The 26,072-nt window shown below is 39.5% G+C and overlaps 1 protein-coding gene across 3 annotated transcripts in view; it reads right to left on the reverse strand.

Moving 5' to 3' along the window:
• Positions 1–671: 671 nt before the first annotated feature.
• LOC127430473 (protein Shroom3-like) overlaps positions 672–26,072 on the reverse strand; it is a 108,815-nt gene continuing 83,414 nt past the window's right edge. For all 3 annotated transcript variants that reach the window (XM_051680271.1, XM_051680270.1, XM_051680272.1), the window contains 7 exons: positions 18,908–21,935; positions 16,954–17,015; positions 15,497–16,246; positions 11,785–12,162; positions 10,064–10,166; positions 9,689–9,970; positions 672–3,690 (listed from right to left, as the gene is read on the reverse strand). In XM_051680271.1, the coding sequence (XP_051536231.1) occupies positions 3,343–3,690; positions 9,689–9,970; positions 10,064–10,166; positions 11,785–12,162; positions 15,497–16,246; positions 16,954–17,015; positions 18,908–21,935 (4,951 nt within the window). In that variant the 3' untranslated portion in view covers positions 672–3,342. The remainder of the gene's footprint in view (positions 3,691–9,688; positions 9,971–10,063; positions 10,167–11,784; positions 12,163–15,496; positions 16,247–16,953; positions 17,016–18,907; positions 21,936–26,072) is intronic.

Raw genomic sequence — 26,072 nt, forward strand, 5'->3', positions numbered from 1 at the left:
AATCTGGCCCTTGTCAAATTCGCTTGGATCCTTACGCTTGCCCATTTTTCCAGCTTCCATGTAATTCAAGAACTGACTGTTCACTCGCTGCCTAATATATCCCACCTCTTGACAGGTGCCATTTTAATGAGATTTGATAATTTAATGAGACTTCACTTGTCAGTGGTTTTAATGTTGTGGCTGATCTGTGTATATATAACCCTTTCTATTTCCAAGTTTTCCATGGTTGTTGGAACCCTGGTATAATTATAATTTGTTTATAAAGACCAAAACTGTTTTCAGCAGTGCTCTGAGCATTTATCTCCCTGCATGATTTTTATTTGGTTGAGCAACTGGTTTTGCCAAATGCAAGACATTCAGAACATTCCCAAAGCTTCACCACAGCAACATAACTTCAGTGAGTTTCGGTTTGTGCATAGGAGAGGTTAATATTTCAGATGTGTAACATATTTGGTGTGCTATTAATTAAGATATGAACTGAATTTTATCATTCATGCATTCCACCATTCACACATTCCATGAATGAGCAAAGTCATTTGATCTAATTGTTTTTGTAAAGAAAAATGTGTTCTGTTTGGCTTCATGCAAAAATATCTACAGCTTCATATCATTCTATTTATATTGTTGACTTTTTCTCAGTATGAAAGGAAGACGTAATGAAAAGCAGGATGTATTTAAAAAATAGATTTATTTTAACTTCCAATTGTGCTTGTTTTGCATTTAAACATCATAAAGCATGGCAGAAACTTCCCTTTAGATTACCCTCCTGCGAAACAAAATCAACTATCACGTGTCAGATCACAATGCAGTTCTGCCTCTTATACAGGAACATACGGTAAGTCCAATACGAATGCATCTAAAATGTGCTGCTATTGCGGCCCTTAGCCATTGTGTTTATTTAGCTGTATGGGGTTTAGATATTTTGTAAGTAAGGATGCTCTCCAAATAAAACAAAACACAGCCAAACAACAGCTTAAATAAAATATATTGGCAAAATAGTTTGGGGGTGTGCATCGCGATCAAACTCAGCATATAGCATAACTTGTGAATAATGTTCATTAAGTCTGAATATTAATGGAAATTGTGTCCTAATCACCATTGAAACTTAGTACTGATATTGCGTTCAAGTGCTGGTTAAACATCAGCTATGACGACCCAATCCCCCCCCCCCCCTTTAAAATTGCAGATGTGATGATTTAGAAGAGCACCAGTTAAAGCCAACAAGAGCCACAAAAGCACCCTTCTTAATTGTTCTGCTTTTTTGTAATTTGCTTACAAAAATACATCAACTGTTTTCATTTTAAAATCACATGGGGATTGCTCAGAGTATGTACAGCAACATACAGAGTACAAAATCATTTATAAACCTAAAATTATAAATCATTATCTGATGCTATTGATGTAAAGGTGGCATTTCAGGAAGGCATTTTATAAACAACAGGAAATTATTATTTTAAAATTCCAAATAGAATGTGTGTCTTAAATATTTTCTTCTCTTTGTGAAACAAGTGGTTCATCTGTTCCAAAGTGCTCAGCAGTTATTGAATTCACCAATCACAATGAGGCATTTTTTTACCATTAAATCTGCATTGTGCTGTGCCTTGTGCTTTAGTGTTGTGTAGTTGTGTTGTGCTAATTTGAGTTTGCTGTGTAAATGCGCCATGCATGTGTGAAATAAAAAAAGATTTCTCGCACACACACACACACACACACACACACATATACATACATATATATACATACACAGTACTGTGCAAAAGTTTTAGGCACTTGTGAAAAATGTTGCATAGTGAGGATGTCTTCAAAAATAATGACATAAATAGTTTTCATTTATCACTTAATGTCATACAAAGTCCAGTAAACATAAAAAAGCTAAATCAATATTCGGTGTGACCACCTTTGCCTTTAAAACAGCCCCAATTCTCTTAGGTACATCTGGACACAGTTTTCTTGGTTGTTGGCAGATAGGATGTTCCAAGCTTCTTGGAGAATTCTCCACAGTTCTTCTATCTATTTAGGCTGTCTCAATTGCTTCTGTCTCTTTATGTAATCTCAGACTGACATGATGTTCAGTGGGGGGCTTTGTGGGGACCATGACATCTGTTGCAGGGCTCCCTGTTCTTCTATTCTAATCTTTTCTATTTGCAAATGTTTGTGAGTCTAAAATGTATATTTCCTATTGACAGACTAAAGCTGAAGATATAAATAACCATCTTAAGACAAATGCTTTTTGCCTAAGACTTTTGCACAGTACTCTCTCTCTCTCTCTCTATTTATTTATATATAGAAAATGTCTATTTTAAAAACCTATAAAAGCCAATTTTTAGGATGATTAGGATTTTTGCATAGTGACATTTTTTCTAGACAATTAAGCTCATACCTGCAATTCTTATTACTGTAAAATAAATAATGATATTAAAGTATTAATAAATAAGTATTAAAGTATTTAGACATTATGGTACGATTTGTTGTATGACCTATTCTAATTTTAATTTTAAAATCTTTTTAAAACAATGTAGTTTTACCTTATTACAGTAAACCATTTTACAGTATTTATTTTTTTATGATTAGTATTACCATTGAAAATAATGTGAATAGTAAAAATAAAATTGAAGGACTAGGGCAGAATTCCAAATGTGATTTTATTCTGATTCACATGCAATTATATTTTGAAACGTTTTGAATAAATTTGAATGGAATTTGTGTATATTTCAGTTACAGTATAATGTCCATTTTGCATACAAATATTAGCTAATGCTGCAAATTACAGAGGGAACCTTCAAACTTGATACATTATAAAAATATTCATTTTAAAAATGAACAACAGGGCCCAAACTATGCAGTTTAGTTGCTATATTATTAACAGGTACAGTATATTAACACAAACACAAACAAAACCAAAGTAAACTTTAAAGAAAAAGATATATCTTGGGATTGTAAGATCTGGTATTTGCATTCTTCAAATGAACATTGTGATTAAATGGAAAATGTATAGCTCTAATCAGGACGCACTACAATAATGAGAATCGCAGAGAAAATGCGCTTAATTGAACAAAAAATAATGTCACAATGCAAAAAATCTTAGTGGAGCCAAAACTCAGCTTCATTTTCTATAAGCAAAATATAATTTAATATTTTCTTTTGTCAGATTTTGGGGTGAAATAGAACTTGGATGTTTTCTTGACTGTTGGTGATACTCCTATTGCAAAGTCATAAAGTCAAATCCTTCATTTAAGGCACTTTTCTGTGTGCACTGTCTCATAGTCTCTTTCAATATCTACATCAGTTTCATTGATTCTTTCCTCAGCAGCTGTACGTAGTTTCATTCTACGATGGGCGGAGTCAGAGTGAGGTCACAGTGGTGGAGCGTGGCGAGTGGGTGGGGTTAAAACAGTGTGGCGATTTGGGGGCGGGGTCAGTGTTCTTTGGGTGGAACTCAAGGGGGAGGTTCTCCTCCAGTCTTCGCACGTGCTCCTCCCCCTGCCGTATGAGCTCATCCAGGTGGCGCTGTCGTATGAGCAGGGCGGGTTTTATGCGGATGTACAGCTGGTAGTCGTGCAGTTGCGGGCCGCTCAGGTAACCCGCCAGGATATCCAGAACCACTCGCTCACGTCGGTCCAGGTTTTCTTTCAGCTCACGGGCGTCTTCCTGCTGACTGCACAACTGCTTGCGTTTCAACTGCAGCGACTCCTACAGACACACATAAACATCGTAACTTATAATGTGCAAAAATATGCACCCACAATTAAATATTTACAAATATATTTATTTACATGCTAGAAATAACAGAAACTTTGGAGTCTACTGTTTGTAGGGAAGTCAAAAATGATTATATTGTAAACACAGTGATGCTGGAAACCTTTTTGTCCATTACACCCACTAAGAACGGAAAGGCACAGGAGTTTCCTGACGTTTGTACAATTTCGGCTCTCTTGCTCAAATAGGATTAGCCTATTTTATAATCATAACACAATGCATTACAATCGAATTACTCAGTATTAAAAGGAATCCTTGTTTTAAGGTGGAGACAGTAATATGCCGTGGGAATTTATATGATACTGTGTGATAGAGGCTGCATCAGAAACCAGGAAAAGGCTGCCTTCTGAGGCTGTATATGGAGGTAGGAAGGGATCTGGCATGTCTTAAGGTCAATATTAGGTCAAAAATGGCAAAAAAGTAACATCTTTCTCTAGAAACTCAGTCAATCATTGTTTTGAGGAATGAAGGCTATACAATGCTTGAAATTGCAACAAAAAAAAAAACCTGAAGATTTCATACAAAGGTGTACACTATAGTCTTCAAAGACAAAGGACAACTGGCTCTAACAAGGACAGAAAGAGATGTGGAAGGCCACATGTACAACTAAACAAGAGGATAAGTACATCAGAGTCTCTAGTTTGAGAAGTAGACGCCTCACATGTCCTCAGCTGACAGCTTCATTGAATTCTACCCGCTCAACACCAGTTTCATGCACAACAGTAAAGAGAAGACTCAGGGGTGCAGGCCTTATGGGAAGAATTGCAAAGAAAAAGACACTTTTGAAAAGGTTCGAGTGGGCAAAGAAACACAGACATTGGACAACAGATAATTGGAAAAGAGTGTTCTGGATCTTAACCCCATTGAGCTTTTGTGGGATCAGCTAGAGTGGAAGGTGCGTGAGAAGTGCCCGACAAGACAGCCACATCTATGGCAAGTGCTACAGGAAGTGTGGGGTGAAATGTCACCTGAGTATCTGGACAAACTAACAGCTAGAATGTCAAGGATCTGCAAAGCTGTCATTGCTGCACGTGGAGGATTTTTTTGATGAGAACTCTTTGAAGTAGTTTAAGAAGTTCTGAACATTTTTTTCAAATTGTAATAGTAATTTTTCACGTTATTAATGTCCTGACTATACATTGTGATCAGTTGAATGCAACTTTGGTGAATGAAAGTACCAATTTCTTTCCTTAAGAGCAAAATCTGTACATTATTCCAAACTTTTGGCCATCAGTGTATCCTTCGCTGTCTATGAAATCCCATAATCCTGTGCACACGGATGCACAATGGTTGAGCTGAAGAAAAAAATATGGCGGCCCAAGAGGCGGTTAATTTGTGTAAATGTATGCTTTTCAACTTTTTCCAACTTTTGATTCCATTTCTAGCGAGAAAGTAGTATTGTAGTTATGAAATATATGCTTGGTTGTCGCCAAAACTCTCTTGATTTTGTTCTAGATTATTAGACGATTGCGGTTCAGTTGGACTGAATGAAGCAGATGCGTCACCTTTAGTGGACATCAGGTGGCGATAATCAGTAGCTGGTATCCTAGCAACGATGTGACATGCTGCATCAGTAGCCTGTCCAAAACCAGTTTCTAGAGGTACCTTCATACACAAACGCTGTCTGTTGAGTCGTTAGCTATGTTTCCATCAACGTTTTTTTAATGCGCATTTTGGGATATCACATAAAAACTGCTGGATGGAAACACCAAGATGAGAATAAATCTCCAAAATGCGCATTAAAAAATTATACGTTCGATTGAGGTGGATAAATTTGTTATTCGATAAGAGGAAATGTGCATAAACTATGATGGAAACACATTTACCGTGTAAACTCCTATTGAATTTGTTAGGAATAAAAGATGTGCATCAAAAAGGTAATGTGACTGAATAACTCGTTCATTACTGGACTAACCAGCAATGTCATCCTGAAATAATGGTGTCTAGAAAATCCAAAGCCTACAAAGAGTTTGCAAAGCAAATAAGTCGAAAACAAACTTGAACTGTACGGAACAGAAGTGTTATTGACACTTTTGAAGAATATCTTATAGATCCGCACGGTATAGTCATAAGGATGGATGAACGCACATATATAGTGCTCCGAAGTGAGTGACGCGCTGTTGCTCCCAAACATGAGACAAAGTTCTTTACAGTGTTTTGTCTGCGTGCTCTAAACCGGCAGTATTTTATTAATAAAACACTCACAGTGGAAGTGATGATTTTGAACACCCTTGGATGGAAACGTGGCTTTTTTCGCATATTGTTTTTGCGATAATATGGTTTTTCGCATAAATTAAATGCGCAACTTCGATGGAAATAACTATTGACTGATAGAGCAGTGAGGAAAGAAGACAGCTACCTTTGGTTTCGGACACAGCTATAGTGTTCACAAAAACGACAATCTAAAATACTGATTTCAAGAAATATCCATGCATGGGGGCCTGGGTAGCTCAGCGAGTATTGATGCTGACTACCACCCCTGGAGTCACAAGTTCGAATCCAGGGTGTGCTGAGTGACTCCAGGCAGGTCTCCTAAGCAACCAAATTGGCCCGGTTGCTAGGGAGGGTAGAGTCACATGAGGTAACCTCCTCGTGGTTGCGATTAGTGGTTCTCGCTCTCAATGGGGCACGTGGTAAGTTGTGCGTGGATCGCGGAGAGTAGCATGAGCCTCCACATGCTGTGAGTCTCCGCGGTGTCATGCACAGTGAGCCATGTGATAAGATGCGTGGATTGACAGTCTCAGAAGCGGAGGCAACTGAGACTTGTCCTCCGCCACCCGGATTGAGGTGAGTATGGTCCAGTTAAAGCCAAACATAAACATAGAAATTTTATGGTTTTTATGGTTGGCTCGCGCCACCACGAGGACCTACTAAATAGTGGGAATTGGGCATTCCAAATTGGGAGAAAAAGGGATAAATAAATAAATAAATAATACAAAAAGAAATATTCATGCATTTGCACTATTTATTTATTTTTATGTATCTTTAAAGCTAAATTGTGTGTAATTTCTGAGGCATTAGCACCAACGAACGGAATTGAATACGGCCCACATTAGCCCTTGAAAATACAAAATGTTAGTCCCGCCCCCTAACTCACGCCATTGGTTGAGTCACTGTTCTCTTGAGATGGGTCGCTCAAAACAAAAAGAGGAGATTTTATTGTGCCACGGAGACACAGTGTTTACAGTTTTACTTATTCTGTGCAGATCTTTACACTAGTGATGGGAAAGTGAAGCTTTATGAAGCAACAAGACTTTCAAAACAAATGTATGGAAAATGGGTTCATTACTCAAAGCTTCTGTACACAGTTCAAATGAATGCCATCTGGTGGTCAAAAATAATGAAGCGCACCTAGTAAACTGCTGTGGCGGACACAGTTTTGAAACAATAAAATTCATAATCAATGCTATTATGTCATTTTCATGTTTTGTTCGCCAAAGTGTTCATAAACAAGTAATAACCAAGTGAAGGCTCAAGCCTCAAAGCCTCCATATATGGTAAGAAGTTACTGCATTTTCCTAAAAACAAAAATATGATAGAAAATTAGTAACTGACTATTAATGTGTAGATTGGAAAACAAATATGCCTGTGGGCTGTACAGTAACATTTTATTAACAGGGGAGTGAAATGTGCTTATGTGATCACAGAGTTCAAACTTGTAATGGGATTTGCGCTCCTTTTGAACCACATACCGAAACAGTCAAGTGGTTTTCACCTGAATGAAGCTTCGGATGACACGGATCACATGTTTTTTCCCAAAACGAATCAAGCTCCGATACAAAGCTTCAATGTGAAATGTGTCATTTTTTTCGACACAAGCTCTGAAGCTTCTGTTTCGAATGTCACATCACTACTAAACACAGATTTTTCAAGACTACATTTTAAAACACAATTATAACCAGAGATTTCTCGAACACAGTGTAATTATCAAGTACTTAATCTCTGATTAATAAAAACATCAATATAAGTCAGATCTTTTATCTATCTTAATTTTTAGTCTCTGTTATAGAGAGATATTTTAAAAATGAATCGCTTTATTGTATTATGTAACGTATTATCCTTCAAATCACTTTTTTATCTCTCTCAGCACATAGGGTGTGTGTGTGCAGTAATTATTTGGAACAGCCTTTCTTTTAGTGAAACAAAATGTTTTAGGAGTGTCTGGTTACAGATTGAGCTGTTTCTTTAGGTACATACAGAAGTACTCTACTGTATGTGTGTGTGTGTTTGTGTGAGATACATTTGTCATCATCACTAGTATTATTTAGAGGCAAAAGTGTCACTAATGTTGTAATCTAAGATTATCTAACATAATCATAATGTTTTGTACTTGTATGTTTAAACCAGAATGGGCACAGCACAAACGAAACGGTTGTTCTGCAAGGCACTTAATGGGTGAATCTCACAAAAACATATCCAGATTACATTTCACCCCAAAATCAAAAGAATTATTATTTTTATTATTATTATTTTTCTGTAAAGAAAATTAAGCCTAGTTTAGGACCATTAATTTATTTTTTTTTTGCATTTTAATAGCTTTTCCATGACAATTAAAGGAATAGTTCACCCAAAAATGAAATTCTCTCATCATTTACTCACTCTCATGCCATCCCAGATGTGCATCACTTTCTTTCTTCTGCTGAACACAAATTAAGATTTTTAGTAGAATATCTTAGCTCTGTAGGTCCAAACAATGTAAATGAATGGTGACCAGAAATTTGAAGCTCCAAAAAGGATATGAAGGCAGCATAAAAGTAATCCATACAACTCCAGTGGTTAAATCCATGTCTTAAGAAGTGATATGATAGGTTTGTGTGAAAAACAGATAAATATTTAAGTCCTTTTTTACTATAATTTCTCCTCCCCTACCAGTAGGTGGCGATATGCACAAAGAATGTTAATTGGCAAAAGCAAAAGAAGAAGAATGTGGAAGTGAAAGTAGAAATTTATAGTAAAAAAGGATTTAAATAATGATCTGTTTTTTCGCCCACACTTATTTCATCACTTTTGAAGATGTGGTTTAAACCACAGGAGTTTTACTGGTTACTTTTATGCTGCCTTTATGTGCTTTTGGAGCTTCGAAGTTTTGGTCACCTTTCACTTGCACTGAATGGACCAACAGAGCTGAAATATTCTTCTAAAAATCTTCATTTGTGTTCAGCAGAAGAAAGAAAGTCACACACATCTGGGATGGAATGAGGGTGAGTAAATACATTTTCATTTTTTAGGGTTAGGGGTTTCACAACTATTGCTTTAAGCATATTTCTGCTCCAAATTCTCAAATTGAAATATGACCCAGATGTGTTCTTGACAGGTTTCATGAGACTCACACCCAGATGTGTCCAGATCCCTGTTTTTGTTGTATGGCACTGGTGTGTTAACCATGTGCAACCCCGCGTACACGTGTGTACATTGTATTTTGGCTTAGCTATAAGCAATGCATTATTTAAATTAATTTAAAATGAATAATCTCAGTTCAGAAGACGTACGGAGTCATTTGACAAAACAGCATGGCGCCGATCACAGCGGAGTTTGTCTTTAGGAGAAACGGCAACAAAACTACATCTGGTAAGAAACCTCATTAAGTTATAACATTGAAACCTGTTTGGAGATAAAAGATTCCCTAGTTTCATCCGATAAGACATTTTTAAAATTTGAGCGATTTATCACGAAACGCCACGCTGCCTAACACAATGTACACTATAGTGTACAATAGCAAAAATATTCTAGGAAATCCTATATTCACTGTGCATTATCACATTTAGAATCAACAGGTTCATCCAAAAGCTGAAGCTTTATATGGAGTTAGGATGAAAATAAGGTGCATTTTGAACTGTTCTGAGACCAGTGTAGAAAGACAGCACACTGGAGGTTAAGTCATTCACTAAATAGGGAGCAAGGGAGCATCCTATAGCTTCTTCTGCATTCTCACCCTTTCTTCTGCACTCTCCTGGCTCTCTTCTCCTCTGAGAGCAGTCAGTGCATTCTCCACGCGAGCGAGTCGAGCACTCAGGGACAGCAGCAGGTTTACAATCTTCTCCAGGTCACCGACAAACATGAAGTATTTGTCTCTCTCATTGGGTTTACAGCGTTCCTGGACTAAAGCTTCCAAACTGCCTCCTAGAGTGCTGAAACGCTTCTGCTGTTCAACCAGATTCTCTCTCTCCCGTTGCAACAATCTGATGCTCATGTTCAATGCCTGCAACAGCTCCACCTGCAGGACAAGATGAAACATTGCAATGTGAAGTATGCACTTGATGAATGGATATATCTAGAGTATGAATAAGAGTATGAATGTGAATCTAACCTTCTTTTGATTCAGATAAGCCTCTTCATCATCCAGATCTGTCTCCATTTTTCTTGGTACAGTCTGAATGCGAGTATCTGGGGTACACGAGCCATCTTGAGTCCTAATCAAACACACAAAACAAAATTGGGTGGAAAAAAAGACATTATATTAGGAAATACTGGGACTACCAATGATGAGGAATGTTCATCTTAATCATACACACACACGCATTCACTGGTTTTATTACCTCAGTGCCCTATTTTTCTGAAAGAAAGGGGGAGAGAGACACAGATACAGAATGTCCAAAATTCACATTCCCCTTGTCAAACAGAGCACACATAATTACACTCAACTTTCCACAGCACAATAGAACAATCACACACCCCACATATTAATGAGTGTTTAGGGTGTTTAGGGGGGAAGTGTTTATAAGTGCAGGATAAATGAAAAAAGCTTTTAAAAAATCTTGGATGGTGGCAGTACCATGATACTATGATATTACATATTAAACAAAGCATTACCATGGTCCACATATTACTATTATTCATACATACTGTACTGTGCAAAGTCTTAGGCACATAAGATGTTTCACAAAAACATTTGTCTTAAGATGGTTATTTATATCTTCAGCTTTAGTGTGTCAATAGGAAATATAAATGTAAGACTCCCAAACATTACTTTTGAAAATAGAAAAGATTAGAATAGAAGAACAGGGAGCCCTGCAACAGATGCCATGGCCCCCACAAAGCCCATTATTTTTGAAGACATCCTCACTATGCAACATTTGCCTAAAAGTGCCTAAAACGTTTGCACAGTATTGTATATGTATAATAATTTTTATTTATTTTTTTTAAACCCACGGTATTACCTGGTACTATGTCTATATGTTATGTGCCTATGTACAGAGTTGTGCGTATTGTGAGTATTTATGAGTAACACAAGTTTATATACTTATATAAATATGATACATTTTCTTCACATACTTGTACCTACAAAATCACTGCAAAACATGGCACCTCTGTCCTAAAGATACAGGTAAATGTGTGTTCTATCAAACACTAAAAAAAGTACCATGGTAGAACCATGGTGTTTTCTGAACTTTCTGGAAGTATTACATAAATACTGTAAATTAGTATGGTAATCATTCCTCACCATGGTATTTCCATCCAAAAACCTGACACTTGGTACCACCACAACATGTGCATGTGCAACCCCCCCCCCCATAACATTTTTACTATTTAACCATTTTAAACACTTTTTTTGCAGTTCAAAAAAATAGCCCTGTTCAGGACATTAAATTAACTTTTTTACCCACCATCCACAGTAGCTGGTGAATGCCCAATTTTACCAGCCACTTTCATTTTTCATATACACCGATCAGCCACAACATTAAAACCACCTGCCTAATATTGTGTAGGCCCCCCTCGTGCCGCTAAAACAGCACCAACCCGCATCTCAGAACAGCATGCTCAGATGATATTCTCCTCATCACAATTGTCCAGAGCGGTTATCTGAGTTACCGTAGACTTTGTCAGTTCGAACCAGTCTGGCCATTCTCTGTTAACCTCTAATACTAATAAAATCAGCTTTAAACAAAGAGCTTTTGTGTTTATTAGTCCTGTGAGCATGAAATCCACATGATTACTGAGTAACACTATACAAATGAACTACCTGCTCACCCTGCCGCCAGCCTGTATAATCACACTGTACTTTATCTTCACCATCTGTTCAACTCTTACCTGTCAACCAAACGATCGCTGCTGCTCCTCCTGTGTTGCCAGGGTGACAATGAGTGTGAGGGGAAGATGTCCTCCATTAGATCTATGGTAGTTTTACCTGCCCAGGTGTCCAGGAGCGAGGTGAGGGATTTGTCCCTGTCCACCAGCTCGCGGGCAAGAGTCTCCACAAGCAGCTCAGGTTGAGTTTGCTCTCTTTTAGAGAGCAGACGGTTGTCAAATCCCAGAATCTGAGAGGTGTCTTCCTCTAGAGGGACACTGCTGGGTGACTGAGGGAGATGGCTGGACTGTAGGTCAGGATTCACAGATAGAGTTTTGGGGTCATTTAATGACCGTTCAGTCTCTGGACAGACTGTTGTTTCAGCCAGAATCTCAGAATCGCTGGAACATAAAATTATTTGAGAAAACCTTCATTTTTTATTAATGAGATTAACATATAAAAGGATTCATGTAGGACATGTTCCTGGATCAAAATGTTTGTTGTTCCTGGTAAAACATTCCTTTTAACAGTCTTAAACCTGCTGGAAAGACTAGCACTGCTAGTCACCAGCATATGTTGTGTTTTGGATGCTGGTATCCCCACCAGGTGTATTAACTAGCTTAACCAGAAAAACTTGTGTAGGGCCATTCATACCGAATGTGGTTTTGCATCCATCTTTGCGGTTTTTTTTAGGGGGCCAAGCACAGAAGGTGCTGGAACCCTATTTTATTTGTTGAGATTTTCTTATTATTATTCTTTTCTTCCCTAAAAATATATGGGCAGCAAAATCTTTAAGTCCTAGAGACACCAAACTTGGCAGGATGGTCCCAAATCCCCCCCACCACTCAGGCACATACACACATACCCATCTGACAATAGGTGGCGCTATAATAAACACTTTTCCCTTTTTGCTCAAGTCTTCTCAACTGTAAGGGCTAGAATCAAAATTCTGTTTTTCCTCTGATTCCTTGAGTCAAGCCCTTCAAAAATATCTCTGATTTCATTTCCGCCCTGAAAAAATTTCCGGCATTTTGAATTTTCTGTAAAACATACTTTTTCGAACTTCTCCTAGGCCGTTAGTCCGATTCGCATGAAAATGTGTATACATAATCTAAAGGCTCTCCTGACAAAAATGTATCAAAAGAATTTTGATAAGTCAAATCGTTCCCAAGATATTAGCTATACAATTCCTTCATTTGAACGCACTTTGATTCATTGATCAATATCTACTCAACACAAAGTCCAAACGTAACGAAACCCCGTACACATGGTCAACAGACCCTGTTGAGGATGCACGCAAATTCATACAATTCTGACCATAGGGGCGCTACAAAAAAAAAAAAAAGTAAGTAATAACTCCACAGCTATTTGATCAACAAAGTAAAAATGAAATATGCACCTTCTTTGGTCCAAGTGCTAACATATCCATAACATATCGATTCGAAAAATAAAAAACAAAATGTCCGCCAGCAGCCAATCAAACTTCCGCACCTAATAAATTGTGAATGGCCGATGGTCATGAAACTTATACACAAGAAGGGTCTCTACATGAAGCTCTCTATAAAATGGTGGCGCTATAATAAGCTAATTTGTGTTTTTGCTTATAACTCTGGAACTGTATAGGCTAGAATAATTTTCCAAATCCTTCAGTGCCCCCAAATCATATGGTCACATGGATTTCAATTTTCACATGAAAAATGTTCAACCACTTTGACTTTTTTGAAAAAGGTACTTTTTCAAACTCATCCTATGCCGTTTCCTCGATTCGCATGAAATTTAGCATACATCATCTACAGACCATCCTGACAAACATGTATCAAAAGAATTTTGATTCGTTATCAAAATATAAGTGAATACATTTTTGGGTGTGGCCTGTAATTACTAATTTGCCTGTATCTTGTGAAGGAAAATTTTTAACTTAACAGAAAATTCTGAGGTCACATGCAAAATTTCATCAATTTGTGATGCTAGGGGGCGCTATGATTAGGGTTTGAGTTAGGGTTCCACAGGATCTTTCCTGTCAAATCTGATTATTTTTGTCATTTTTCCATGTGCTTGGCCTCCGATAATTGCTGCTTGCGGCTATATTTTTTAGATGTTTTTCTATGTCAGGGCTCAACGCTAAGGATTTTTTCTACTGGCCCAGTTGGGCCAGTGCTTCAGATTTTTACTTGCTCTGACAAAATTTTCACTGGCCCCAACACAAATATTTAAAATAGCTGTTTTTACCATCATGACTTTAAAAAAAATGTGTCAGAAGCTAATTTTTTTTAATATATATTATATTTAGTTTTTAAGACAAAATCAGTTGTGACGTGTAATACACAGTATAGATATTACTGTGAATTAAGAATGTGGATATAAACATAAAATTAGATAACCCAAACAAGACCAACACTGACTGATACACATAGCACAGAAAGAAAAATACCTGTACTGTCCAGGAATGAGAAATGTAATATGTGTTATGAAGATGATATGAAGTAGACTGATTTAAATAGTCATCTTCACCCTGCAGCTGAACAGCTCTGATAATAATAGCCATAGTGATTTTGCTTTTTGGGAAAAGTTGCTTTTTTTACTGTGCGAACAATAGTAGCGCTCTGTGCCTTTACGAGAGCTCATACACATTAAACAGCATCTACACTGCACGGAGAGAGATGAGAGAGATGCACGGAGGGACATAGATTTACAGTCCTATTGAAAGAAAACGTAGATTTTTTTGTGTTCCAATGTGTGGATTACTAATTTTCGCCAACATGTTAAAACAAAAAATGTGGGAATTTCGCGCACTGTGAACATGGTATGTGCGGGGATACTTAAAATGTTGCACAAGACATGTAATCCCATTACAAAATTCATGAAGTGTGTATTTTCTACACATTGGTAATTTCTGCTGCTAAGACACTTGGAAATGAGTGAGGACAGTTCTAGGAGAGCACGCTCGATATCTGCACACTCGTGCACCCACGTGACTGTGCCTTGCGCGTCGAGTATATTATGCGCTTGTGCGTCCTTGCGAGCTAAATATAACCACACTCGTTCATATCTGAGTGTTTGATTAAAAGACTTTGTTTGCTCCGTGTAATTTTTGTGCTCTCTCGCTTGTTGTTTGCTTGCACTAATGTTATAAATGCAGCACTGGCCCAATCAGGCAAGTGACAGTTCTAGCAACTGGCCCGAATCTCTCTCACACTGGCCCCGGGCAATCGGGCAGTCCTTACTGTTGAGCCCTGTATGTAAACATGCACTAGACAGAAGTCTTTGAATATTGCGGCACATTTTACTATTTTTTGCAGCATCTTGAGTTTGAGCGCCACGTATTTCTGATGCTGCGTCAAGTTAAAACAACTTTTAAAAATGTTTAATCCTATTGGTGAACTGCATGGCTGTACTGGTCCACCAGCTAGACCAGCACCAAATCAATACACCAAATTTATCCAGCATAGAAATTCATGTTGGTCTATGCTGATCTTTTTAGCAAGGAAGCTAAAGCCTAACCCTAACTTACCTCTAAAATCAGAGAGAAGTTATTGGATGATAAAAATTTTGTTCAAGCCCCTAACCCAGCCCGAAACCTAACCCTATGCCTAAAATCTGATTGGTTGATAGGAATGTTGTTCCACGGCCAACAAGGATGTTGATCCAGGAACATGTCCTACTTGGTTTACATTAAACACATATATCTTCATGTGCCCACACATCATATCTGTGTACGTTCATGAGTATGTTTACCTGATTTGTCTTAATGATCCTGACGACTGTAAAGCTTCTGTTACTAACTCCTCCTCAACTGGGGGTTGAGGAGGAGTTAGTGTAAGAGGTGGGGGTGGGGGGAAGTCATCCATAATCTCTGTCTCTCTGATTGGCAGTAGTGGTGGTGGGGGGAAAGATGGTGGTGGTGGGAGTGGCGCTAAAAACACTTCATCATTATCTTGTAACAAAGGAGTATTCTGAACGTCATGAAGACCAGACTCTGAGATCCGAAGAAAGGGGAGGGTGGGTGGCCTTGAATCGGATGATCTTTCAGGTGGATAATCCAGGGATGTATGTGACCCCATGACTTTGACCTCTGGGTATGGAGGTGACTGGGCGGACTTTGATGGTTTTGAAGCCACTGGACATGGAAAGTCCTTCAGGGTGTCTTCAGAAGTGCTGGTGTCGCTGGATTTCTGCCGCAAGAGTCCGGACAGACTCGTTTGACTTCGAGGGCCAGTTTCTGGAAAAGCAATAGAGTCCAGGTTGGGCTGACACAGTCTCTCTCCATTATGCCAGTCCAGGCTGGCAACAGTTCCTGGAGAGGTGAGAGAACAAGGCAGTCCCACGGAGGCAGCAAGAGCAGAAGCACTTTGTGCCCTGGGCCGGTCAGAATTTCTCTGGTGCTCCCGCCTCAGCACAGGTGTGCTTTGCTGGACAGAACCCTGGTTCAGCTGGTAGCTCCTCTCTGCACATGACTGTTTGGGTGCTGTGTTCCCCAACACCCTACTAAACATAAACATACATAAGAGATGTACATGACATGAGAACATCCGGTACCATCAACAGTGTGGCCTTGTGACAGATTTTGTATACCTGCCATCTCTATGATTTCTAAAATGTTCATTTCATTACATCCAACTAATAAGTTATCTTTCAATGTCGGGTGGGAATTCTTGCATGGGTCAAAACAAACTCTAAAATAGCTACATTGGGACTCGTGTCTGATAAAGCCATTGACCAATTAAGGTTAAGCCCTTAATTTAAGACCTTTTATGGTTAAACATTTCCATAAAAAAAATATTCAAATAGTTTTAAACTCACAAAGTAATGATTGCTCTTTAAAGAGCTGATCTGCACTGTTGATTTACAGGCCTTTCTGTCCCTTGATGCTGGTTTGTCTGTTTGTCTTAAACATTTGAAGTCTTTGTAACACAAATATGAATAGTCCAAGGAAAAATGTTTAACGTAAAAAGCAATTCCACCATCTTAAAAACCTTTCTAAACTTAAATTTACTGGAGTTATGTTTGGATAGATTCAACAGTAAAGCATGACATACTTGACCATAATAAAGTATGATAAAAAAATATTTATGTGAATGTTAATTTAGGAAGATACAAAATAATATCTAATATATGCTGTGTATGGGATAATGAACTCAAGGGGCTTTATTTGTAGGACAACAGAACAGATTTTTTTTTTTATATACACAAACCTGCTTTCTGAGGATTTCTTGGAGGCAGCTATAAACTGTTGGAGGTTTGTGGCCATTAGGTCCTAGACAATGAGAACAAAAGAAGATTATTTTTCTTTCAGGAGGTGGTAAATCATAACACGTTTGTATAGAGAAGGTGCAGAAATGGTTATGATTCAAATATCAGGAAGAGGAAGTTAATCATTATTTCGTGGTTACAGCATGTTAAGAGAATGTTGGTCCTTTCATGTTAATTTTAATCTCAAGGGCATGCCATGATTTCTGATAAACCAATATCCATTAATGAAAAAGAGACAGGGCAATGACAATATCCTCATAGCTGATCTATGCTGTATTCAGGTAGACAGGATCCGCAAGCAGATACATAGACTGTGACCTTAATGGTGCTCTTGACTTTGATGATTTATGCATGGTCAGTCCGCTTATGTTGCTTATTTACATTTAAATTTTTTTACATTTATTCATTTGGAAGACGCTTTTATCCAAAGCGACTTACAAAAGAGGAAAACATAAATCATCTTAAGGAGACAGTGGTATGAAAAGTGCCATATTATAAAGTTTTTTTGTTTTTTTTGTGCTCATGGAAAAGATGTGTTTTTAGTCATTTTTTGAAGACAGAGAGTGAGTCAGCTTCATGGATGGAGTTGGGAAGGTCATTCCACCAACGTGGTATGTTGAAGCTGAAAGTCCGGGAAAGTGCCTTTATTTAAGTATTTATCCAAAACCACAACATTATAAGTAACAAAGTCATCATGCTGGAATTTTATCTACAGCTTGAACCAATACCTATTTTGGAATGTTGGCATAGTCTGGAATTTCACAGGACAGAAATACATCCTCTGTGTCTACTGTACATGGTCATCGTATCAGAGATATTATTGTTTACGTTAAGGCTAATTACTCTCCTAGATAAATGACCCTCTTAACCGTTCGAAATTTTTCGAACCTAACACCATGACGGGTTGTCCATTATCTCCAACGCCTCCCCTTGGGCACAGAAGGAGTGGAGTTATATGTGTACATCTGTCAGATCTCTGCAGCCCAGGCTCTGTGGCACCAAACAGGAAGTGAGGAGCACTGGTCTCTTCCTGTGGTGCACCAGGAGTGGGAACAAAAATGATTATCTGCCCATCTCTGGACAGGACTGCTCCTTTGCCCTACAATAGACAGACCACCAAGCACCTTACTGTTTGCTAGGCCTGCAAGGAATCTGTGCATTAAGATTGTCATTCTGAAACATGTTCAAGTTTGCTCATGAGTATGATCAGAGGAACATAAACAGATCTGGACTATTTCTTAAAGGGATAGCTTACCCAAAAATTAAAATTCTTTAATCAAAGTAAATGGTGACTGAGGCAAACACTGTGTCAACATCACCATTACACGGAGGAAAGTAATTTGGGTTTGAAACAACATGAGCGTGAGTCATTTTGGGTTAACTATCCCTTTGAGTAACAGATCAGTGGAGGTGGCTTTGTGAGAAAAGTTTTGACCCATAATCAGTATTGCTTTGCACGCAGAAGTCTCCTGAAGAGAAGACCTCTGAACCCTCTACAAAGCTCTCAGAACTTAACCGGGTTGCAAGAAAGGATTTTATTATAGTTTTGTTGAGGGTGGGTGTGGAGAATGTCTTTCCTTCTGGGAAGAACTGACTCTATTCAGTACTGAGGTATTAGTAGTCTTGGTAAATGTGCAACTACGGGAAGCAAATGCACTCATTGAGTAATAAGTTTTAACTATATACAAAGGATAAAATAAGCAAATCTGCCCTGCGATCAAAGTTATTGTTTAAGTTTGTGTGGTATGAAGTCATGTCACACATATTTAACCAGTGACTCTGGAACATTCACCTGGCTTTTTGCCACCTAATCAAAGCAGTGCTTTGGATGAGAATACTCTTTGGATGATGAAAACATCAGTAAACACATAACATAGAGCTGAAGATGCTTGTTACCTGATTAAAGTTCTCCACTGATGGAGATGACCTGGAGCGAAAGTGCTGAGGAACTGGACGTTCTTCACTATGGTCAAGCAGATCCTCTGCTGAAGCTGACCTCCCTGAACTTCTGGCTGAGGTGGCTTTCTCAAAAACTGCCTCCAGGTGCGGAGGAAGGGGATGTCTGGCTGGGCCTGGGATCTGTGTAGTGGTGGGTTTCTTTGTCTCTGGTTTTGAAGATTCAGGACTTATGCCTTGTGACTGATGGCTAATGGGGAAGAACTCAGACCGTGTGTGATTTTGGGTGGCCCTGGTTGGATAAAAGGAGCTTTGCATTCCTGCTGGAAGGGTGGATGCTTTATGAACATTGCCAAAGAAGCCATCGTATCCTGGCTCTTGCAAAGAGCACACACTTGGGGTTGAGGTGAGGCTCCGTGAGTCAATGGAAGAGGAAGAAGCTGACTGTAGATATGCACTATGTGGGCGGTTTGGATGTCCATCTATTCTTCTACCTGTTTTGCGTTCCATGTACTCAACAAGGGCATCTTGCTGCATCTGCTTCAAATCCGATCTGGAGGAGACAAGTCTCGGGTCAGCGTTACGATTAGCAACTTGCTCAAACATCCTGCGCCGGTCGGCAACACTTGTCTCACTTGACAAAAACTGCTGCTGAATCTTCCTCTCAGCCTGACTGATTTCCTGAGTCAACACGCCAACTTCATGCATGTTTTCTGGCTCAGAGTAAGATCGTTTTTTCTTCTCCACTGTAAATCGTTTGCGTCCACAAATCCGCATGACTGGGGGTCCCACAGCTGGGACACTGGGGAGATCAGGAGGAGTGATTCCATTTGATACCTCAACAGGAACAACATGTCGTTCTTTTGGAGTGTGTGGGGATGTAGCAGGTTTGAGACTTGTATCAGGTACTTTTCTTTCTAGGGACATGTGTTTAGCTGGCACTGCTGGAGGATTAATGCCATGGTCACGTCTTCTGAATGAAGTAGACCTCAGCACTTTAGACTGAGCATCTTTAATGCTGTCTCTATATGCTCTGTTAAAATATGTATCCTGGATGGTGGCCAGGATATTATGAATGTCACCTTTACCTTGGTAGCCATTTTCCTCACCAAGCTGGAAGGTGCTTTTACTCCTCTGAAGGGTGATGGCAGGGTCTTGTGGATGGTGATGACGGGCATGGTCACTACTTCCACGTCTCATTCGCGAATCCTGCTGCACCTCTATGTGTCCATCATAACTTGCCATGCTGGAAGCACTCTGAGTTCTCCCATAATGGACGGAGATGTTGCTTCTCTCTAACATGCTGCGCAAATCTTCCGCGCTAGAGATGGAACAGTTTTCACTGGAAGGTCTTGGTGCTTGGCTTGGACCAGCTATAGAACTATGATTGGAGACGCTGCTATGACTGCGAGGTTTAACTTGCTGTCTCTCAAAATGACTTACTTTCTCCAACACAGACATGGTACGTTCACTCTGGACACTGCATTGGCTAGCTGTACTTTCGGGACTAGCACACCGTTGAACCTCAGCAAGTGCATTCTCCAGTCTGGTCAGAGGGTGATCCATGTCATGACCTCTCTGTTGGAGAGCACTAGAGTCACTGTAGTGCCTTAATGGTTTAACTATGTGGTCACATCCTTGTGTCTGGACTAAGTTTCCTCTGTACATTTGGGCAACTTGACCCTGTGCAACTTCTGAGTAAAGAGGGTCAGGATGAATGTTTTGTTCACTATATTTGTTTTGTTCTTCATCTTTAGGTTGCCTGTAATTGTTATAAACTTCCAAGCCATGCGAGAGCCTAAGTCTTTCTCCTCTTGGTTGAACAGGTGTGTAAGGATCCCTTCTCTCCTGGACTACAGATGGTGCTTGTGTCTTCTGCTCTTGCGGCTGCAAGTGAGATCGGTAAAAAACAGATTTGACTTGAGTGTCATCTTGAATGATATCAGACAGCTTAAGTTGTGCCAAAATGTGGGGTTGGACAGGGCTTAGGCTTGGAGCATGGCTTTGGTATCCATTTTCATCCATGACCCTGTCCTCTCTTTCTGACCCCCCTAAAAGGTCACAATGAGGGTTGTGCTTGCTCTCCTTAGCCAGTGCTGGGTACACACTACCAGAGCTAGGGTTACTGGTTGGAATTTGTGCAAAATGTGTCTCAGGTGGTGGAACAGGGTAGATGCTGGAGGGTAACATGAGGCGGCCAGGCTGTGAGGCCTGAGGAAAACCCTGTTTGGGTTTGGTGGTGGGGCTACTTTCAGGGCTTTTCTCAATCACAGTGTGCAACTGACCTTCAGCTCCAAATGAGGACTTTCCTGTGGCCACAGAACCACTTGATTGATTCCAGGAACCCTTGTGAAGTGCCCGCTGTGACCGAGCATGCTCAAGACTCGACCAAGAGTTGGGCCGCTCATGATTGCGAAATGCTGCAAAGCTGTCACTGCGTAATGGAGGTGCTGGTGCCCCCTTTAGGTTTTCGTAGGAATGCCGGTTGTGTGTTGGATCCCAGACTGGCCCAACACTGTGGCGTTGTGAGTAGGTGGTGCCTCCACTGCTTCCACTACTACCGCTACTACTGCTGCCACGATGGCAGATCATGCCCTGGACATTCCCAATTCTAGACTGTGTTCTGCTTTCATTGGTTCTCATCAGTGCAGCAGAGGTGACCTCATGCTCTTCAGACACACCCTGTTGGGGGTCATAGACAGTGCGTATGTAGCGTATATCTGCCTGCTGCATCCCTTCTTTCTGTGGAACATTCTCCATGGAATATGACCTCTCCTTGTTAAACGATGGTGCAGCCGCAAGGTACTCTGGGATACTAGAGCTGGTAGAGAATGAACTGTATGCAGAATCACGCTTGCTGTGCAGGTGATCAATGCTGCTGGAGGATTTGGAGGACGACAGTTGATAGCAGGAGCTATAGACTGGGTGAGTGTGGTCTAGGCTCTCCATGCTGCCGCGTGAACTGTATTGATCTGGGCTCTTCCTAAGGAATCCCGTCTCATACCCTGATAGGTCTGTGGTTGAGGCACTGCAGGTAAGGAAAAACCAAGAGAAAGTCAAGTAATATACTGTAAACCATTAGAAACAAATAGTTCTACAGCTCTAAGTTGTTTGAAATAAAAGTACTTATCTTACATCTTACACTAGAAATTCTGTAAACTTCCCATCTCAGTTTATGTTAAATTTATCATAGGATATTTGCATATTGCGAGATAATTCAAGAAGTTTATTCACAATATAATTCATGTTCATGATAATCCATTAATTATTTCTGGAATTAATGGTTAATATTTATATTATTACTCAAATAAAACAGACCAAAGAATGCTTATAATAAGTGTTTTATTGGATAAAAATATCACGTGGGAAATAAGATACTATTGTGCTTTGTGTTCTCAGTCTAAGCCAGGGGTCAGCAACCTTTGGCACGTGGAGAGGTAATCACTGGCACGCCAGCAACGGCGAGAGAGGAGTAGACTATTTTATTTATATAAATTCTGCACCTGTATTCCAATCTACATTTTGATGTAATCCTTACTCATGATCACGCAGAGTGTTTTTATGAGCTGAATGGGAGGCTAAACAAATAGTTAAAATATGTGATGAGACTGCAGTATACCCAACAGACTGGTGCAGCGCGTGCAAGCCATTCATGCATCACAAGCCGGCAGCGCTTCACTTTCGGTTATTGCACGAGTAAATGCGCTTGCTTTGCTTCGGTCAGGCTGCACGGATGACAGCCTACTAGAGTTGGGGTACTTGAGTCCTTGTCACGGACTCAGATGCATTTTTACTCTGACTTTTCTCGGACTCGAGCCTTTCAGACTTGGGATTTTTTTCAGATTCTGGCCGAGTCCATGGCATTCATGATGCAATGAAAAACAAACAAACAAACAAAAAAATAACATAACATAGGGTGACCATACGTCTTCTTGTCCCCAGACATGTCCTCTTTTTCAGACCTGAAAAAAGTGCCCGGGTGGGATTCCAAAATTGCCTCTAAATGTCAGGGATTTGGCTTTGTCTTCATATTGATGTGCTCTCTATAGTTAGTACTATCATATAATCTGTGTATTTGATACAGTGTATATGTCCTTACCTGTGATTATTCTGGCTGAGAGCAGCAGCGTGCACTTTTTCAAAGTACTTATTTAACTCTCTCGCCCGCGCCCGTACTGTATGTGTGTGCGGGAAAGAGATCGCCATTGAAGCCTCCACACATGCTATGTCTACGTGGTAACGCGCTCAACAAGCCACGTGATAAGATGCACGGACTTACGGTCTCAGAGGCAGAGGCAACTGAGATTCGTCCTCCGCCACTCGGATTGAGGTGAGTAACTACGCTACCACGAGGACTTGGAGCACATTGGGAACTGGGCATTCCATATTGGGGAGAAAAAGGGAGAAAAAAAAAAATTATGTTCCCCAATTCTGCAAATTATTAAATAGAACACGTTTTATCAGACTCACACTTATTACGCAAAGTCATTTCTAACTGAAAATGTTGAATATATCGAGACAAACATTTTTATGTACAAATTTACTACACATCAGGGACATTTAAACTAATACGACTGATGGAATAGACCATGATGGAAATTGCACAACTCAGTCCGTCACATATTTGTAGCGCAACCTCTGTGTGTTACCTTTAAACCTGGCACTTACGTTTCAATGGCAAAAAAGTCCGAAAATACAATGAAGAACAAAAGTGAGGGGAGAAGTCTCTATTCACCTATTATCCATACTAAATATAATGTGAAAAGAACGAAACGTCAGCCCAAGGTGAGTTTGATCTTGACTTTAGGGAAGTAGGTTACACCTGGACACAGCAGGAGGACTGAAAAGTGTGAAGTGTAGTACTGTAGTATATAATTTTTTTTTTAATGGTATCTGATCTTTTCTGTTTTTATTTTATGTTGTTGTATTTAATTTTATGGGCATTATTAAATGTTTTAATATTACCATTTATTAAATGTATTAAACACATTAAATGTATTTAATTAATAACATTAAATGTATTTCACCCATAATTTTAGACAGAACTAAACTAAATTGAATGGACAAATTGAAAATGAAGTAGAAATAAAAACTAATTTGAAAATAATAATTCTGGTTATAATGATTAATGCAGCTTTCACTTTCTTTGGTGTATGTTTGAGTGGAGCAATAAGTGTGTTGAAGGACAGTTTTGTGTTCATACACCTAAAACATATTTGCTTTAATTCTGTAACCACTTTGAAATTTGTTCAGCAGGATACTAATTTGTTTTTTGCATTTATATTGACAAATTATTTTTCTTAGTTGTGAAGGTTAAAATAAGCGTAAAATCTTGATGTTGAGTTTACAGTTACAATTTTAATTCAGATTATTTTTTTATTAATTTTTTTCCTTTTTCACCCAATTTGGAATGCCCAATTCCCTATGCGCTTTTTAAGTCCTCATGGTTGCGTAGTGATTTGCCTCAGTCCGGGTGGCGGAGGACGAATCCCAGCTGCCTCCGCGTCTGAGACCGCCAACCCGTGCATCTTATCACGTAGCTTGTTGAGCGCGTTGCCACGGAGACATAGCGTGTGTGGAGGCTTCACGCCATCCACTGCGGCATCTGCACTCAACTACCCACGCGCCCCACCGAGAATGAACAACATTATAGCGACCACGAGGAGGTTACCCCCTGTGACTCTACCCTCCCTAGCAAACGGGCCAATTTGGTTGCTTAGGAGACCTGGCTGGAGTCACTCAGCACGCCCTGGGATTTGAACTAGCGAACTCCAGGGGTGGTAGCCAGCGTCTTTTACCACTGAGCTACCTAGGCCTTAATTCAGATTCTTGAACAGATTAATTCGGTCTTGAGTCCGACTCAGCCCCTTTTGGACTCGGACTAGATTGTTTAAAGACTCGAACTTGACTCGGACTCGACTAAGGTGGATTCGAACCCAATACTACAGCCTACATTCCGTGTTTCATTAGTTTCTTTTTGCACGTCATGTAATAAAGAAAACACCACAATTAAACCTTGAGATTTCCAACCCAGCATACAGGTACTCGTCACACTTTAATAGTGTTTAGCCTGATTAGTATTCAGCTGATGAAAACACGCTACGTGATCATGAGGAAGGATTACATCAAGATGTAGATTGGAATGCAGGTGCAAAAAACTTCATATAAATAAAAAAGCCTGCTCCTCTTTCGCTGTTGCTTGCGTGATTTTGAAAAAACCGGCACAGCCACTGACCAGGAAAATAAAAAAATGGCACACCATGTCAGAAAGGTTGCCGACCCCTGTTCTAAGCTTAATCAGTAGCTGTTATAGACTTGGATAGACATCAAAGACATTGATTTACTGCATCTAAAGAAATAATCTTGGGGATCATTGTCATTCTTTGTGTTTACTTTGTGTCACAACCATTTACCAGAAAGATTAGATTACATCTGATAAGTATAACTCAATACAATTCATGGTATTGATGTCTGGTGCATTTACAACCTTGATAAGTAATATTTAGTGTTGACAGTGAAATCACAAGGGTCCTAGTAAATTTGCAGCAAAGTTTACTTTTCCTTATACTTTCTGCTCTCTCTTTCCTGGCTTATGCTGATGCAAAGACAAAAATATAATTTGGGGTTTTCTTTCCCCCGTTAGATCTATTACACTACTCATCAAATATGGGAATTTGCTAAAAGGTTAGATTTTTTTTTTTTTTTGAGTGTGTGTGTGACAGTGATGCCCTGGGTCTGCTTAGGCGACTGTCCTTTCATGGGTATTTGGTTGCCAGAGCTGGACTGGGTTTGCTGGCATCAGACGATGGTATTTCTGCTGGCATAATTAACATGATGTCACTGACCCATTGTCAACAGCTCTGCAGTCACCCTTCTTAAAAACTGGATCACCCAATCACATGTCAGTCCATGAAACAATGACCACCAGGTCATCAGATCTCTATTGGTGTAGCCCATGGTGACCATCGCCATGAGAACCTTTGCAGGGTTGTTGAGAGAGTTTCATCCCAAAGAATGTTTTTTCTACTAGGCCGTGCGTCAGTGCTTTGCTCCCTGGTCCTCTTCAAACACACTAAATGTTTTTCTCTCAGTGTCACCACTGATGGTCCTTCAACGTTCTGGTCTTAATACTGTGATAATGACCGAGATAACAAGCACACACAAC

The sequence above is a fragment of the Myxocyprinus asiaticus genome, chromosome 40 (assembly GCF_019703515.2).
Source record: "Myxocyprinus asiaticus isolate MX2 ecotype Aquarium Trade chromosome 40, UBuf_Myxa_2, whole genome shotgun sequence".
Lineage (NCBI taxonomy): Eukaryota > Metazoa > Chordata > Actinopteri > Cypriniformes > Catostomidae > Myxocyprinus > Myxocyprinus asiaticus.